This window comes from Asparagus officinalis, chromosome 7 (genome assembly GCF_001876935.1).
Source record: "Asparagus officinalis chromosome 7, Aspof.V1, whole genome shotgun sequence".
Taxonomy (NCBI): domain Eukaryota; kingdom Viridiplantae; phylum Streptophyta; class Magnoliopsida; order Asparagales; family Asparagaceae; genus Asparagus; species Asparagus officinalis.
Window position 1 is genome coordinate 135861416 of NC_033800.1, and position 20087 is coordinate 135881502.

The window sequence follows — 20087 nt, forward strand, 5'->3', positions numbered from 1 at the left end:
CTCAACTTGTTTATTCTCGTATTTCATATGTAGTTAATAGTAAATGTTTATTTTGTTTGTTATTAATCGTATTGTTGCACATCTGGAGCATAAATAATTTTAAGCTTCCATTTTTCCATTCTATGTGAATCAACTTGTATAATATGATTTGCTTGATAGTGGATTTCAATAATCAATTTATCTTGATTCTCTCACTAAAATGTACTATATTCCATTGCAAATATGAATTGACTCTCTTTGTACTTCAGATGGATTTGTTTATAGTCAGGTTTGAGAATTTGTTTTTAATCCTTAATAAACTGTATGCTAAAATTAATTAAAAATTTTTTATTTGAAAGTTAATGTATCAAAAGTTTTAAATTAGAAAGTTGATGTATCATAAGTTATATAAGTTATATTTAGCAATAGGAAATTCCTTTGACAAATCAATTACTTTTGATTCATAAATCTGAATTTTGTGACTAAATTGGACACAGTTTATTCTTCAACACTCTTCTTTTGATTGCCATTCATCCACTTTTATATTGTTTCATTTTCTACTTTATTTATCTTTACCTATTTTTATATTTGTATTTATAAGCTAAATATACATATATATACATACCAGCAATGCTATTCCCAAAATATTGACCAGCTTGCAGGTCTTCCATCAATAGATCAAGCTTTATTTTAAAAACCCTTGCAACTATATCTGGTCTTTCATCTGGTCTTTGCCCCCCTAACTCGTCCAGTGCATATTTAATCTCTTGCCATTTTGGATTTGAAGTAATTGTGATGAACAAATCCGGATTTCCTAAAACACGACACAAAGCAATTGCATCTTGATAATTTTGAGTCATATATCGACTACCTCCAGTAAACGATGAAGGCAAGATAATTCTCTTCCCAACTTGTGCTCCATCTGTATCACCTCTGAATATTGCATCTTTAATGCCACAATATAGCTCCGCTCTAAGTTTTGTTTGATTTAGTCTGACCCAAAGCAATCTATCTTCTTCAATACATGTAAACATATCTACAATGTAAGTCTGAAATAGTTTGCCTGAAAGAATCAATGTATGGCCTTCATCACACCTTTGTTGGATCCTAAATGCAGCATATTCCATCATTGTTACATCTTTTCTCTTCTTGTTTGAATTTTTGGACTCTCCTTCCAATGGAACGCCAAGTCGAAATCCATCTTCACCATACGGGAATAGTAAAGGATATTGCATGGCCATAAAACTTGGGTGAAGATCACTAATTCTAGACAACCCCATTTTGCGGTCATAAACAATAATATCCCGCACTGCTATTGTTTCATCAATGTTTCCCACAATTAAACCAGCTATCTCTGACACAGTTGGCATATTCTGCAATCTTCCATCACCGCTGCGTGATGATTTAATGATCAATTGTACTGCCAATAACTCATTTTCCTTGACTCGGTCTCTCACCATACGAAAACTTTGAACCAACACATTGCAATGATCTAACATTGTAAGTAGATTGCTTACAATAGCATCATCTAATTCAGCACTACCATTAATTGCTGCCATTCTGTTAGATATCTCGTGATCAGTATCATATATATAAAGTTGACAATATTTTGGAATTTCACCCGGTATAGGTTTTAAGGAACCAATCTTATGATGATTTTGGCCATTCAAGCGATAACAATAAGGACCCCCTCCATTATTATAAGTATTATCAACTCTTCCTCCAGTCGAGGTGAATGAAAACAAAGAGTTGTACATCCTTATATTTTGTTTGAATTTTGTAGATCGTGCTCCTCCAGATGGTGATAAGAGTTGTTTAAGGAATTCTGGCGGTTGATGAATTAGCGGGAATTTAACTTTCCCTTTACGACAACATAGTGAGAATGTTGGATTCTTAGGTTTTTTAGACTTTTCAGCTCTTTCGTCATACCAAAGCATTGCCTTACAATGTGGACAAGTGAATTTGGGAGGCCCGATGTTGAGAATGTCATTAAAAATACCTTCAGACAAAATATCTCTCATTACTATATAGTATAAGTAATACATAGTGATTTAATAATACGATGATTGCAGTCATACCTTCATTTGCCAATATACATTTTACACGTTTAGATTTGTATGATGTATGGGATGATGAACAACTGCCGTCTACATTTGAGGAAGTATTGCCTATAATCGTATTTTGATACCTGTTATTCACCATTTGAGAATTACTTTCATACACATTCTGTCGTTGTCGTTGTCTTTTGGAGCGTTTATCTGTTAAAAAAATAATACTCATAAATGTATATATCTATCCACCCCCTCGGTATACACACAAACACACACATTAACACACACATAATTTATTGACACATCAAATGAGTTATTTTCACAAACCTATTAAACGCTGTTCAACTTCTTGTGTCAACTTAGCTTCAGCAACAGAGGAACCTGGATCAGATGTTTGTGTAGGCGTCATGCCACATGACAATTGTGTATATCCAGTTCCAGATGTGTTACAAATAAGGATAACATCCTCAACAGATGACATAGTGATAGAATGTGCATTGTCTTGTATTGCATACACCTAACATTGCATCGTTGATGACTTCAGAACAATTAGTATTCGGGTCCTCATCATTGCTCTCTATTATCCTGAAAAATAGTATCTATGTGCACGTGAATGTGTGTATGTATATATATAAGAACATATACACATATCAATAGACAACATCTTACTAATAAAGCTTTATGGACAATAATAAGATCAAAACCCTCATCATAAATATACTTGGATATAAGTTACAGTATAATAGATAAACATATTAAATATATATAGATACTATGATTACTCAGTGTCTATGATTACTCAGTGTTACAACTTCTAAAACTATAACACAATTGGATAATCATAATCCAAGCATCTATGTAAATTAATCAAATATCAACCAAGCATATTCAAATTTAACACAGATGTACATAGAAAAGAGAGACGTGTTTCAGTTTTTAAAGCTCATTGTAACAACTTAATATAACACGATAGGTAAAAAAGAATATGAATTTGCTAATACTTACAATGATGATCTCCTCTCCGACAATGAGATATTAATGTGTTTTTGAAAACACGATGTTGCTCTGCATAATAAATAAAATTAAAGGCAATTAGTTTATATCAAATGATATTATCCCATTTTCTCTACAGTACACTTCAAGATTACAGTAATCATCAAGTGTTAGTTATATTTCAATATTCTAACTTTTATTTACAATATAAGTTTAAATTTCCAATAATAGTTTAAATAACTTTGTTTGAATCAAATTTTAGTGATATGGGATAAATTTCAGTCATATAATCTAGTATTTATATTTATTGACATGAAAATGCAGCACATATAATCTAGTACATATAGATTTCAATTTAACACAGATGGACAAAGAAAAGACAGTACATATAATCTAGTATTTATTAACATGACAATTTTGTCTGAATTCGATCTGCATGTTGTCCATGTTGGATATGGATGTGCATGTTGTGCATGTTCAGAAAACATTCCCTGGAGATGAGAGTGGATGAGTAAATAAAATTCATGGATTGAGGTTTAAAAAAAGCAAGTCAATAGCTTGTTTTAGGTGTCTAAACTATTCAGTTTGCAATACAGAGGGGAAAAAGAATGACTGGATAGCCTTTATATACCAATGAATTTAGTAATAGCGATATGGCTTATTATACCAATGAATTTAGTAGTTGCAATATTCCAATTATGCGAGAATCATCAACTTTTATCAACAGTTTGACGGTGCAGAAGTTTCCTTCTAGGAATCTGAAGTTATATATGTAGAAACCATATAAATGAGAACAATGAGCTTAGCAGTAAAAACTACAGTTCCACAACACCAACTAAAGACAGAGGTAACATTGATAGTCTCATCAAGAAATTTTAAGAGTCTTCCCATGGAAACATCAATTCCTACTAAAAATGGCAAGTCAGATAAAAATCTCATGCACCCCCAAGCTTAAACCTACTGGACAAATTTTAAAGTATATGCCAGTAGCTAGCAACAAAACAATGAATACCCAATCTTGCAAAAAAAAACGGAAATAGAGAACTGATACATTACAACAATGCATGTCATTTCTTAGATATTAGTCACTACATACATGCCACATTTCAATATGGCAGTAGTCGCACTATAAAATCAGCTAAGATTCTGATCTAGAAGCACATAACTCTGAGCTTTATGGCCGAATCAACCACTTATAAAAGCTCAGATAGGAGAAAGATTGTGAGAAACAGAAAAGCAGCATCCAAAATCTACTAAGCGCAGCCAGCGGTGAAAGGCAATAAGCTTCTACACTGATGATTAATAACAATTATGTGAGTTTTTGCCAAAAAATCATCCAGAGGGTAGTAATGACAATTCTAGGGCAGTCCAAGATTAGCTAGCTCCATATAAGATGATAGAAATTGGTCAAGGAATGATCAACAGGAACCCTTCGGAATTCTTGGATACTGCTTTTTTATGAAAAGATCAGACGCCTGTTCATCGGCGTGCACTACCACCAGCAGTAGGTGCCTGAGCTGATGCGTAAGCATTTGGTGCCTGAGCTGATGCGTAAGCATTTGGAGCTTGAGCTAAATCATAAGGATTTTATGCCTGTTCAGCTTCATAAGGATTTAGTGCCTGGACTGATCCATAAGGATTTTGTGCCTGTTGAGCAAGATAAGGATTTGGGTCCTGAGCAAATCCATAAGGATTTGGGGCCTGAGTTGATCAGGATGAAATTTGTTTAGCAACAGATAACAACCTAAATACTTAAATGACGTTATTATTATTATGTCATATTTATTAACTATCCTCTTTAATCTCCTATAGGGTTTGATATTTCTTAAGATACTTTCCCACAATATCCAGAAATAGTAACTTGCACATTAAATGATATAAAATAATTAGATAGATGTACAATTGATGTGTGCAACATATCTAATATGTCTCAATTATAGATAATAACAAATCCTATGATGTGTGCAATAGATCTAATATGTGTCGATTTTAGATAAAATTGACAGGAAATCGAAAATTTAACAAACTTAGTACAAAAATTATGCTTTCCAACTAATATTATTACGACTATAACTTTGTAAGGCAAGATACTAATAATAATAAAGGGGTAGTTTGGACATCATGGTATCGTGGGAAGTTTGGGAAATGGGCGTGGTATCCTGGGAAGTTTGGGAAATAGGTGGATTTTTATATCCATTAACTCCTAGTTTCATTAGTAATAGCGATGTGGCTTATCAAAATATTTTGCAATATTCTTGAGATCATAAATAACCCTACATTTATCTTGCTGCAGGCTCCAATTTGCACATATCTACTTCATTTTAATGCAGATGAACCAATCACAGAGGAGGGAATTGAAGCGTGTACATAATGATATATGCTAGTAAACAGGTGGGATAAAATCCATCCTACTTTCATCAGTTCATAATGATATATAGCTAAGCATCTCATAACTGTATTTAGGCACTCTACGGATCAAACATATGCACAATATTTTTTGGTGGCGGTTCCAATTTGTATCCACAGAACCAGCTTTTATGAGGGTGGAACTACACTACGTATGTTCAAGAATTATTGTATTTACACAGCAAGTTGAACATCTAAGCAATGCAGCAGGTGACTGTAATACATTCCTTGATATCGAAAATTTTGGTTAAGCAGGACCATTGTTCCGTAAAGGCATAAACAAATAAAAAAGGACAGCAATCTCGACAGAACCTTGGAGATAAAATATATACTTACAATGATGAACTCCTCACGGACTGAGATATTGATCAGTACTTTGAAAACACGATGTTGCACTGTAGAATAGATACATATGAAAACAATTAGTTCTATTCAACTCAGATTATGCCATTTTCTATAAGGTACAATTGAATATTATAGTAATAATCAAGAGTAATATAACACCCTAATGACATTATTAAATAAAGCATAATACCAATGTAATTGATTCCATTGAAGCGTTTTTGTTTATATGCATATGAATTTAGCATATTTTCTTGCAAGGCTATTTGTTTTTACGACAATTGATAATTTAACACAGATGGACAAAGAAAAGCCAGTACATATAATCCAGTATTTATTTACATGGAAAAAATAATGAACCTGTTTTTATATTTTGTTTATATGCAAATGTTTGGAATATAATTTTTGCAGGACTATGAAAGTTATAGTTCAGAACTCAACGAAATCATAAACTATCAGGCGGAATAGTATCTTTTATATGAGTGCAAACATATAATCTAATTACAGAATGTCATAATCTGCGTTTTATTCATCTAAACATATCGACGAAATTCATAACCGTATAATGAGTTTGTTTATAATTCATTTCAACACAGTTGGAGAACGAAAAGCCAGTACATATAATCTAATATTTATTGACATGAAAATTGAAATTGAATTCACTCTGCATGTTGTGCATGTGGGATATGGATGTGCATGTTCAGGAAATTCATAACTGGATAGATAAACATATCGAGGAAAGTATAGATATTTCTCATTCAATTTTAGCGAGCACTCAATTATTTAGCTTGAACTATCAGGCGGAATCTGAAATTATTTATAAATTAATTATAATTTTATATTTGATTTCACTATTTGTGTAGAACAGAGTGTAAGCATCAATAGAATTGAAATGTACTTTATAATGTAAGCCTGCATCATACTTATTCAAAATCAAAATAATAAAATCATCCTTACAGATTATATTTTTATATTAAAATATAAAGGAATTAAGATATCATACTAAATCAAATTCATAAAAATCAAAATCATAAAACTCATTCATACTGAGCCGTATTTTTCTAGATTAAGCAAGGAAATTCAGTGATGATTACAACATCAATATCAAGTTTATTACACCATGCGTAAGAGGAAATCATGAACTATCAGGCGGAAGATGAAATCAATTTTATCAAACTCAGTGACGAAATCATGAAATCAAGGCAAAGGTTTACCTGAAGAAAAAATCTCTCACACCAGACGCAGAAGATGGACTCAATCCTCTCTATCTTTTCTTTAGTCTTTTCTTTAGGCGGAATAGGGAAGAAGAGTGGATTTCATGATTTCTTTAGACGGAATAGGGAAGAAGAGGGGAACAGGGCAACCGACAATTTGATTGTGGGTAAGTTGAGCAACGTGGCTTTCGTGAGATGGGAAGATATCGCAACGTGTTCTGAAGACGTAGAAAATGAACTCTGTTCTGATTTCTCGCAAAAGAGGAAAGCTGCTCAACTTTGTAGAAGCGGTGGAACGTGGCCATCTTTAGCGGTGAATTTAAGCAACGTGTCCTCAGAAATCACAACGTGGCTAATTTGAACGAAGGAAAAAAAGGCGCCAGCGGTTTTGAAGAAAAGGCGGCAGCGGTAAAATGCTAAAAGATGGGTCTTTAATTGGCACAAATAGAACGTGGGCCTCTTTATTTAGTTTTTAATACGAAAAAATACGTGGAAAATCAAAATTTGTGGGAAAATACGTGGAAAATCAAAAAAATTACTGTTCATCCATAGGTTTTCCTTTAGTTATAAAGGAAAGTAGATAACATAAAAAAGAGAAGATCTAATATATCTAAGTAAAAAAATAAACCTAGTGAAGTCTATCCTAAGTGCTTAGTTAGTTCGTAAATAGTTTGAAAAACCAACAAACAATCAAATCTCTCAAATCTTTTCTTAATCTTGATAAAAAGAATTTTGAAAACACCATCTTCCCTTTGAACTAAGGACTACAACCAGACAACTATATACTTGCAGTATTTGTAGGACTTAGAAATTACACACCAAACTTTTCAAACACAATCTTAGTTTTGAGAAAATTTTGGCTAATGAGCATAAGTTATTAAAAGAATTAGTGCAATCATTTGATCATGTGGAATTTGAGTCTAAATTCAAGCTTGACCTTCTGGCTAGGCAGCATCATAGCGTGATACTGTTTGAGTCTCTTCTAACTCAAGACAAAGTTCAAGCACGTTGTAGAGTTGCAACAATTGTTAAAGACCTTGAAGAATGTGCAATCAGAGTTCAAGCACGTTGTAGAGTTTTTTTTTAATTTTAGCCTTCTTCAAAACTTGAGGTGGAATTTTCACCAACAAGGAAAAAACAAATGTAAAATATGAGTATTTCAGTTCATATCTTTTATTTTGCATCATTAGTTGGTTTGCCTTGAGGATAATGCAAATTCAAGTGTAAGGGAGGAATTAGTTATTTCTTTTTCTTTTATTTTCTTTTTTTAAGAATAATTTTTTTTAAAGAAAACATCAATAGCCATTTGAATTACTTGATCAACAATAACCTTTTTATTATTAGTACGCTTATTAGTTTGTAGTTAGTATTTTTCTAAAGTTAGCATTTTTCATGATAAATTTTATAAATTTTTAAGAAGTTTGTTTTTCTGTGTATTATAATATATTATTAATTTAGAACTTTATTTGAAGTAATAAAAAAATTTATATTTAGCTTAGAAAAAATTTATTTTTGACTTATCTATAGAAAGTGCTTTATTAAGTTAATACTAATTTAAAACTAGTTTGTTTAATAACAATAAAAAGTTCATTTGTACATTGACTTGTTTAGATTGGCAAAATGATTGAATTTTATGAGTATATTCACTATAAACTTTCACGAGACTAAACTTGTCCACTAAGATAACCCAAAGGTTTAAAGGCTTGTCACATATGCTAAATATAATCGCGATTCATGCGAAAGCGAATTATGATTTTTTTTCTTTCTTTCATTTTCTTTTCTTTTGCTTGAGGAGTAGAAAGTTTATTTTTGGCCTACTTGATTAATACATTTCATTGTATTATTATACTCTAATTTTCCTTTATGTTTCTATATACTTAATTGCTACGTAGGTATTGTTAGTGAATTTTTTTATGAAAAATAGATTTTGAGTAAAGAGAAGTCTAAAGAAGCATAAAGGGACTGATTGAAGCCAAAAAGCCTAAATTCTAAAAGAATCAATCAAGCCTCAAATATATCTATCGCAGAAATGAGGAAATGAAGGATATCAATTACTTGGAGCACAAGAAGAAGAAGCCCTTGAAAGGTGTCAGGTTTGGAAGCTAACCCCTCCAAATGCTCTGTCTATTTTGGGGGCGTGGATGAAGGCTTAAAAATTCAGATTTGCAACCTGTTAAACTTCACAGAGGATACTCTCCCTGTTCGTTACTTGGGTATGCCTCTTATATCAAAGAGGTTATCATGGATGGATTGCTCTCCATTGATTAGTAAGATTAGTGCGCAAATCCAAAATTGGCAGCACAAAAAGAACCTATCATATGCAGGAAGACTCCAGCTCATTAAATCTGTCATTCTCAGTATTCAAATGTATTGGACAAGCAATTATATCTTACCTATAAGAGTTCTGAAAAAAATTGACAGTATGTGCTCGTCATTTCTCTGGAACAAGAAAATCCATCTTATCTCATGGGATACAGTTTGCCAAGACAAAAAACTAGGGGGATTGGGATTATATTCAGCAAAAATGTGGAACTATTCTGCAGCACTCAAGCTCCTTTGGTTAATACATCAAAAGAAGGATATGCTATGGATTAGATGGATTCATGGTCACTACTTGAGACATCACAATGTATGGCAAGTTCAAACTAGAGATCAAGATTCTTGGATGTGGAGGCAACTCATCAAGGTGAGAGACTTATTGCTTCTACAATTTGGAGGCTTAGAAAATTTGGAAAAACTGGTTGACAGTTGTTATACTGGCGGAAAGCTTAAAATCTCCTTGGTGTATGCTGCCCTGTCTCAACCTCCCAGCCAAGTCTATAGATATGGATTTATTTGGGGAGGCCTTCACTACCCCAAGCACTCCTTTATCCTATGGTTGGTAACTCATTCAAGACTATTGACGCAGGATAGGCTATGCAAACTGGGAATTCTGGAAACTAGTACCTGTGCCTTATGCTCTAACCACATGGAAACGTGTGATCACTTATTTTTCGAATGCCAGTTTTCGTTTCAAGTCTGGAATAGCGTGTTGGACTGGTTGGATTTTAACTGGAGATCTTGCTATTGGAATTATATCATTAATTGGTATAGCAACAACCTCAAGGGTAAGAGTTTTATGAAGAATTTGAAGAGGATGGCATTGTCTGTCACTATCTATATGCTTTGGCAAGAAAGGAATCTAAGGATCTTTCAAGATAAAAAAAGAAGGCCTGATCATGTATTCCATGCTATTAAGTTGGCAATTTTCTCCAAAATTCTGAATGATGATATTCATGTACACATGAGGGAGAGGTTGGATAAACTGTAAAGTCTTGTTCTTCCAAATCATGTTTTGGAAATTTGTCTTCAGGTCCTCACCTGAATAGTTGATGTACTCAAATTCCTATATTTGGTTAATAAAAATACTTTTTCATTGACCAAAAGAAAAAAAAAAGAAGAAGCCCAAGTCAAATTTCGGATTCAAGATAATTGATTGTAAAGAAGAGACAATATCTCTCAAATCGTATATCAAAATCTAATATATTACACATAAAAATTGTTTATCTCAACGAGACAGAACTATCCAAATTGATAGATTCATAATATACCATCAGCATTATCTAATTTTGGCAAAAATCTAAAATTAATCAGTCTTAGGTTTTTTCTAGATACAAAGTAGAGCCTTATTTGGATTAGGAAACAAATTCAGCTTGATCTCAGATTTGACTAATTTATTTCCTCAATCCTATATTCAATTATTTGAAGGAAAAGTTTAATCCTACGTTTGTGAGGGATTTCTATCTTACGATTATGAGCGATTCTTGTATAGTATAAATAAGATCCTAGACCCCTCTTGCTTTTCAACAATTCATCAATTGATCTTGTAAATACTTGAGGGCTTGACTCTCTGAAGAAAAGCCATCTTTATTGTACAAGTTCTTTTTAGTAAGTTTTGCTTAATAAAAGTTTTTCTTCTTGTTGTATTAATTCTTGTAATGTCTTCTTTTTTCTTCTTTTATTTTTGTGACGTCCGTGATTTCACACAAGGCTACAGTCCAAGGTGAACCCAAGGATGTCAAACATGTCATGCACACACACTATGCAATAACACGTTTCACCATCACAGTAATATCTCTCTAATGGAAATCAATGACAAGTGTAGGTACAAAACAGGCAAATAAAGATAATAATGCAATGAACATGATATAAAAAAGAGATAACCAAATAATCATGTTCTAACTGAATAAAATAAAATATAACTGATAAACAGAATTAAATGTGAAATATCTCGATACATAGAGTCAAATGACATAGTACTAAGGCACTCAACCTTTACAAAATGAAATACAACTCCAAAAGTCAGAGAATAAACTATAAACTATTGTGGAGCTCTAAATAACTACTAATAATATAAGACAGAAGCTAAAATGCGTCTCGATGAACCTGCGACTCTCTGTATACCTAGCTCGCTACATAAAAAAGAGGAAACAACGAGCGTCAAAGCGCTAGCGCAATCATCTCCACCACCCCTAGGGGGAGGGGGTTAGGAGTATATATGAAAATAAGTTAGTACATATATAAAACCATCTATCCTGAACTAAGAGGAATTGAGATTTAGAAATTCACAACACGTGAATTAGTACGTCGAGTGAAATAATCCAAACAAGGAAACCCTCATGTATATATCATGTCTCAAATTGTGAATCGTTAAATCCTAGCTCTAGAGTCCTAGGAATGAAATAGTAAATAAAATAAAAACAACTCCAAACCTCATCAATACAAGTCATATAAAATCCCCATACTACCCTTGGGTAGTTGGTGCAATCAAAAGGATAAACATCCGGTAACGTAAATCTCGCATGAAATATGCCATATAGAACAACCTCAAAATCATACCATACTCTCGGGTAACTAACATGAATGAAATCTGTACAATGCACTATGTGAAACATACTAATACACATGGGTGAACTACATTCATAAGAAATCTCTACTTAAGACTCAAGCTATTAAATATTTCACAATACTATCTCTTACAAAGTTTTATAGCTCATCGCATCATCATGCGGAACGGACTACCTGTTCAGGTATCCTAAGAAAATATGGTAAACTGGCCTCATTGCATCACCATGTGAAATAGACTACCTCCTCGGGCATCCTACAGGTATAGCTCATTAGCGTCATCGCATCACCACATGAAACAGACTGCCTCCTCAGACATCCTCATCAACGGTATACCAATGCACCCCCCTAGGCGGTATTGAGCTGTACCCATCAACGGTATCCATACACACACCTATACTATTCTAACTAATCATCTCCTAGTCATGGTGAAACTAAACAAGAGGTTACCCATTCTCGAAGGTCTATGCATATTCGAACCCAACTCGTCCTCCGCATGGACACACACATGTTTTATCATGCGACTCGTACTTCGTGCGTGCGAAACATACAAATGTGGAAAAACACAAATACTCAAATCAACAACATATCGGTCGACCGAAGTATGCCATCGGTCGACCGGTCAACGTCGTGTACAAATGCGCATATGCAACTTAGCAGGGATCGGTCGACCACTCCTTCGTTTCGGTCGACCAACCCGAGCCTTACCTGATAATAGATTTTAGTTTTGGGTTTTGATCTTCAATTCATCAATTGATATTTTTACAGGTAAACACATATAATTATCTTATTTAATGTGATTAGGGTTTAATTAGCTACATGAAGCACGATTAATATATCTAGGTGAATTATATAAACCCTAACATGTTCATGTTCGTCAAAAACATCATGAAAACCAAATTAATATATCTAGGTGAATTATATAAACCCTAACATGTTCATGTTCGTCAAAAACATCATGAAAACCAATAAATCTCAATGAAAACTCATGTATAAACCCTAACATGTTCATGTTCGTCAAAAACATCATGAAAACCAATAAATCTCAATGAAAACTCATGTTAAAATTTATTTCAGATCTCAAATCCAAATCAGAGAATTTGCTTATAACTTTTTAAAACAAAAAGATTGAATCTTTGTATCATATACTTTAAAAGAGCAATTCTTATACTTAAACTATGTTTTAAGGCCAAATAAAACCAAATAAAACTCAATAAATCAATAAAAAAAATAGGGATGGGATTGGAGGAGATGAAACTTACCTCAAAACTCGTGACAAACTCCCAAGCACGTGAGAAAATAGATCCTCCTTTGCCAAACGCCGACGATCTCGCCCTCTTCTCGGTATTTTGCTTCACAAAGCTCTCAAAATTCACCAAAAAAGTGATCTAGGATTTTTTAGGGGAGAGGGTGGCTACTAGGGTTCAGAAATATGATGTAAAATAGAATTTTTCATGAAAAATATATGTATATATAGAGTAAAACCCGAAACAACCAAATCTGACCCGAAACAGGAAACCTAATCAGACTGTGAAAACAGTCTTCGGTATTTTGGTTGTAACTTTTTTTCCGACCTTAGAATGAGGTGATTTAAGATGATTTGGAAAGACATCGAAGAGACCTACAACTTTTGTCTTTTGAGTTTTTTCAGATTCAGAGTGTATCGGTGTAATATATATTTTTTTAACTGGTTGTTTTTCCAGATTTGAACTGCATCAGTGTATAATGCATATATACTCTTAATTGGTCTCAAATCAATTACTATCATACTCATTCATCATTAAATAATATTTATCATAATATAATTTATTAAATACTATTTACCATAGTATTTTAAAAAAATTACGGGGTTTTACAATTTTTGTTTGTTTTTCTTTTCTGCGTAGCTAATTTAGTTTAGGTTACTTAGGATGATGGAGCTAGGGTAATTTTTGCTTAGATTATTAGTCCTTCCTCTTGAGCTTAATTTTCAATGTTATAATTAGTTTTGTCTACTAATCAATAGAATAATTAGATTTTGATAGGCTATAGAAATCTAAATATGGCATAGCTTATGCTTAGTCAATTATTTCTAGTGTTATCGTTTAGTCAAGAATTAATTATTCATGAGATTTATAATTTGGTAGGTTTCAAATTGATAAGTTATAGACATGTAAATATGGCATAGACTACGTTTTGTTAGATCTAAGTAAATAAGATAACTGCTAATTTTGTAGGTATTAAACTGATAGGCTATAGACATTTAAATATGGCATAGCTTATGGTTTTTTTTATCTAAGTAAATCTATATTATAGACTAAAGTAAGGCCCAAGATTGTCACTTGGCAACTTCTTAAAATTTTGCCTTTTGTTTTTTAGATATAATTTTTATTATTAATAATAAATACTAATTATTATTCTAATATTCTAGCAAACCTCCCATATTAATATTTATAACTACATGACCTTTTAACTTCTCACTCATAAAGCATAACCTCCTAGCATCTCAATTACTCTAATCTATTATTAAGTTTAATTTCATGACATCCTATATATGTTACAATTTTACAATCTATTATCTATCCCAATACCATATTGGTTATTTTGTCGAAGCTATAATTCATTTTCAGTGTTAATGAAAAAGTTGGTATACACTATCCTTTAAACCTGAATTTCTTTTATTTTTGTCAAAAATTGTTATAGTTTTTATTTGATTCATATTGATTTATTTTGCAAAAGCTACTCTGAAGGTTTGTCATAGCTCAACGAAGTTGAAGGTTTAATCATGTATACAATGAGAAAAGTGTCATATATGTTTGCCTCCTCCTCCTCCTTCTTCTTCTTCTTTTTTAGAAGTTGTCATGTGATAATATTAATTTGATTTCATACCTTTTTCCATTAACTATTTTATTTTTAATTTTTTTCTTTTTTAGTGCGACAAACTTTAGAAATTGGTCTATAATCATGACATGCTTATCTTTAATTATATTAAAGATATTTTCTTTTTCCCGTGTCTTTCTATTTTTTTATATTTTCTCTGTTTTCATGGCATTAGTTATTCATTATATAACTATTTTTCTTCTCCCTTCCTTTTGCATTCACTCTTTAATTTTTTGGAATTAGCTAATTTTCATATTAATAAAGAAATTATCTCTTCCATGTAACTATTAAATAATAGAAGTTCTTTAATTTCAGGAAATAGCTAATTTTCATATTGCTAAAAACATTCCATCTTCCGTGTAAAATAAAATACTCTTACCTAATATAAATAATATCATACATATCGCATTTAAGATTCTAGGTTCTAAAATATTATAATGTTATCTTAATGGGTTGGTAACTATTATTTCAATGACATCTAACTTATAGTATAAACCTTAGAGGAAAAATAAAAAGATAATTTGAAAAAAATATAATATTGTAATGTAATATATATAATAATATTTTAATGAGTCATGTGCATTGCATGGTTGAAGCAAGGGGAATAAGTACATCAAAATTTATATGAGTGCTTAATAATTTTTAAGTTTTGAAACAAATGTTTTTATTTCTTGAAAATAAACAAGCTAAATGATATCATTTATTTTCTAATATCCACTTTGTAACATGGTATTTTGGGTTGGTAATTTATTTAATGAAAGCAAATCTATGTGTTGATATTACTCTCAAATTTTGCAAATGTATTCAAGTTATCAAAGTTCCTAATATTAAAAGTTTTAGCACACGGCCTAAAAGAAAATATTTTTTTTACCGAGATACAAATTCACAACAAAATAATCGGTGGCGTGCACCTTTTTTAGCTAGCAAATAGTTGGTCATAATCTATTTTAACATTTTTATAAATGATGTACTAGTAAAAACACCCGTAGCATCGCGCGGGAATGGCACTAGTAACATAATAAAAGTGAAGAACTAATATATCTATCTACCCTTTAAAAGAGGGAGTACTAAAAAAACTTTCTCTATCCTAAATTGCCCTTCAACTATTGTAAATATGACAAAATTATTATTTTTTCGTTACTCACAAATCAGAATATGTAAAGCTTCACCGTTTCATCTGTTACGAATTTCCTCCGGCATGATTATTATGTTCATCAATATGCTTATTATTATCCTCATCATCCACAATCCTTCTCTTCCCTCTTCTTCCGCCTCAAAACCCTAACCCTAATCCCCTCCCTGCGCCTCCTTGTCGCGCGCCTTTGCGGAAGCCTTGCACGAACTCACAACGAACCTGTGATCACGAGTAGAAGAAAGACAAACTCTTGCACAAATCCAACCAATAAAGCCAAATCAATCCAAACACAGAGATATACGTGGTTCGGTAATTTGCCTACGTCCACGGGGAGAGGATGGGGAGATTTCACTAAATCAAGGAGAGTACAAAGGGTTACAATCACACAAATTCTCTCAAACTAACCCTCAACCAAAGATCTCACCTTGCTCACAATATCTCCCTCTCACAATGCTCAAAAGATTCCTCAATCTCTGATAAAAAACCCTCACAAATCGTTTCCCTATTTATATCAAAACAAAACCCCAATCAGACTGCAAATAGGAAACCTGCGTATGCAAAAAACCCGCTATAAGTCGACTTAACAGAGGGCGTAAGTCGACTTGGCAGAGGAAAAAACAGCAACAGGAGAGGACTTCATAAGTCGACTTAACAGACATTATAAGTCGACTTGGCAGAGGAAAAAATCACAACTCCGCTGCAGATCGTAAGTCGACTCGTGCACACTAATGAGTCGACTTACCATAAGTCGACTTAGCCTTGTGCATGAGTCGACTTATGCCAGTTTTTCTGGTTTTTCTGATTCTTTTCCTGATTTCTCCACAATTCTCCACCTCGGCGAATTTTGCCAAAAATGAGCCGACACCAAACCAAGAGCATCAATGTGTCGTCTCTCCAAATACGGCTGCACCACCATGGTTGCCTACGTACCCCCTCTCCCAAGGGATCAAGCCGCCCGTAGTTCATCCAAATGGCCGTCAACGGCCTCAACAATCACAAATATTCAACAAGTTTCTGCAATGATCAAACTTGTTGCTTGGAACCACCTTCGTGAGCATATCCGCCGGATTATCCTTCGTATGGACCTTCACAATCTCCACATCGCCATCTTCAAGAACATCTCGAACGAAGTGATAACGAACGTCAATGTGCTTCGTCCTCGCATGAAAAACCTGATTCTTCGCCAAATATATAGCACTCATGCTATCACAATGAATAGTGACGGATCGCTGCGATATACCAAGTTCTTCCAGAAGTCCTCGAAGCCAAATAGCCTCCTTCACAGCCTCCGTAACTGCCATATACTCTGCCTCCGTCGTAGACAAAGCCACCGTCGACTGTAAGGTGCATCTCCAACACACCGGCGCACGGGTCAAGGTGAACACATACCCCGTCGTAGACCGGCGCTTATCCAAATCCCCGGCATAATCCGAATCAACATAGCCAATGCATAACTGCCCACCTGTAGTGTCCCGCTCATAAACCAAACCAACATTGAGCGTACCTAGAATGTACCTCAAAATCCATCTCACGGCATCCCAATGACCCACTCCTGGATCGTGCATGTATCTCGACACCATGCTCACTGCCTGTGACAAATCCGGCCTCGTACATACCATCGCGTACATCAAGCTCCCAACTGCGCTCGCATATGGAGTCTTCGACATCAACTCACGGTCTTCAACTGACTTCGGTGAAAGGTCAGCTGAAAGCTTCAAATGGGCTCCCAACGGTACACTAACTGGCTTCGTATCCATGCTAACATGGAATCGCTGTAGAACCTTCTTCAAATAAGCCACCTGTGTCAAACAAATTCTGCCCTTCTTCTTGTCTCTGCCGATCTCCATCCCTAAAATGCGCTTCGCCTCGCCCAAGTCCTTCATCTCAAACTCATTCGAAAGCTGAATCTTCAACTCATCTATAGCTGACCTGGAACTTGAAGCAACCAACATGTCATCGACATAAAGCAATAAATAAATGTACGCACCTCCTCTCAACTTGCGAAAATACACGCAAGGATCAAACTGGCTCCGAGTGTACGAATGACCAAGCATAAAACCATCAAATCGCCTATACCACTGTCGAGGAGACTGCTTCAAACCGTATAGCGATTTCTTTAGCCTGCAAACCAACTTATCTTTCCCTGCAGCTCGGAATCCCAATGGCTGAGTCATATATATTTCTTCATCAAGATCACCATGAAGAAATGCTGTCTTCACATCCAACTGATCTAACTCCAATCCATACTGTGCCACCAAAGCTAGCAAAATCCGAATCGACGAATGCTTCACCACCGGAGAGAAAACCTCATTGTAATCAATACCTTCCTCCTGTGCATAGCCCTTCGCAACCAACCTAGCCTTGAACCTCACTGGAGTGCCCTCAATGCCCTCCTTCTTCGTGTACACCCACTTGCACCCAATCGCCTTCCGCCCCTTTGGAAGCTCTACAAGCTTCCATGTATCGTTCTTGTGAAGAGACTCCATCTCCTCCTGCATAGCCACCTGCCACGAATCAGCCTCCGAACTCTGCTCGGCCTCTCTGAATGTAGTAGGCACCATCTCATCGATACTCTCCACCGGAAGTGCATATGCAACTGTGTCGGCATACCGTGCTGGCACCCGTATGTCTCTCCTCTGTCTCCGTGCCGCAATAGAATCCTGAACCTGAGCCGTCGGTCCCTGATCCTGCTCATGAGTACCCGTATCCTCCGCATCACCGTCGTGCTCGCCTGGCGTCACCTCAGTCGGCACTCTCATGGATACTGCACTATCTGGACTCTGTGGAGCTGCATCAATCTCCACCACCTGCGAAATCTCCTCTGTCGGGTTGCTCTCCACCTGATGAGAGCTGGGAAGCTTCAAGATAGAAGCCTCATCGAATGTGACGTCCCTACTCAGCACAATCTTCTTATCAACTGGATCCCAAAGCTTGTATCCCTTGACACCACGCTTGAATCCTACAAATATGGCCTTCCTAGCTCGAGGTTCCAACTTATCAGTTCTAACATGATAATATGCAGGGCAACCAAATACCTTAAGCTGGTCATAGTCATGTGCTGTCTCTCCCGACCACATCTCCATAGGGGTCTTCCCCTCAATCGCAGATGAAGGCAGCCTGTTAATGAGGTGGCTCGCATAAGAAAGTGCCTCAGCCCAAAAGATCTTCTCCAAACCACTATGCGCCAATAAACATCGAATCTTCTCCAGCAAAGACCGATTCAATCTCTCCGCCACCCCATTCTGCTGCGGTGTATGACTAACTGTGAAGTGCCTCTCTATGCCCTCGTCTCGACATAGCTGCAGAAAGGGGTCTGAGGTATACTCGCCGCCGTTGTCGGATCGCAACGTCTTGATCTTTCTCCCAGTCTGCAGTTCCAATCTCTTCTTCCACTCCACAAACAAATCTAGGACTTCACTCTTATGCTTCATGGTGTACACCCAACATCGCCTAGAATAGTCATCAACGAACGTGACGAACCAATGTCGACCACCAAGTGATGCCGTCTTAGTGGGACCCCAAACATCTGTGTGCACGTAGTCCAAGATGCCCCTCGTCCTATGAATGGCCGTCCCGAACTTCACCTTCGTCTTCTTGCCAAGTACACAGTGCTCACAGAATTCTACTTTACCACTCTTGGCTCCCTTCAAAAGCCCCTGCTTGCACAATGCCTGCAGTGACTTTTCACCTGTATGCCCTAGCCTGTAGTGCCAAAGTCTGCTCATGTCCGCCTCTGAAATCGCCGAAGCAACCTGGCCAATCTCGGTGCTCCCCTTCAGATAATATAAATTATGATTTCGGACTCCCTTCATCACCACCAAAGATCCCTTAGTAACCTTTGCTACAGCATCCTCAAAGGTCACCCTGAATCCCTTCGCCTCCAAAGCCCCCACTGAGATAAGATTCTTCTTAAGTTGAGGAACGAATCTCACCTCCTTCAGCTCACGGACTACTCCATCGTGCATCCGAATCCTCACAGTACCTATCCCACGAACGCCACAGGATTGATCATTTCCCATGACCACAACACCCCCATCGAGTCTCTCAAATGATGAGAACCAATCTCGCCTAGGAGTCACATGATAAGTAGCGCCAGAATCAAGCATCCACTCCGATGCATCCAAATGGTTCACCTCCGGAGTAATCAAAAGAGAAAAGCTCGAATCATCGGAATCATCGCCTTTCGCAACATTCACCTCATTGGCCTTCGGGCCCTTATTCTTG

The 20087-nt window shown here is 35.4% G+C and overlaps 1 protein-coding gene across 1 annotated transcript in view; it reads right to left on the reverse strand.

The window, feature by feature from the left end:
* The window catches only part of LOC109847832, a 7431-nt gene extending 4920 nt beyond the window's left edge, over positions 1-2511 (reverse strand). The window contains exons 1-3 of the mRNA XM_020417069.1: positions 2358-2511; positions 2168-2237; positions 605-1539 (exon numbers count right to left, since the gene is read on the reverse strand). Of these exons, the coding sequence (XP_020272658.1) occupies positions 605-1539; positions 2168-2237; positions 2358-2511 (1159 nt within the window). The remainder of the gene's footprint in view (positions 1-604; positions 1540-2167; positions 2238-2357) is intronic.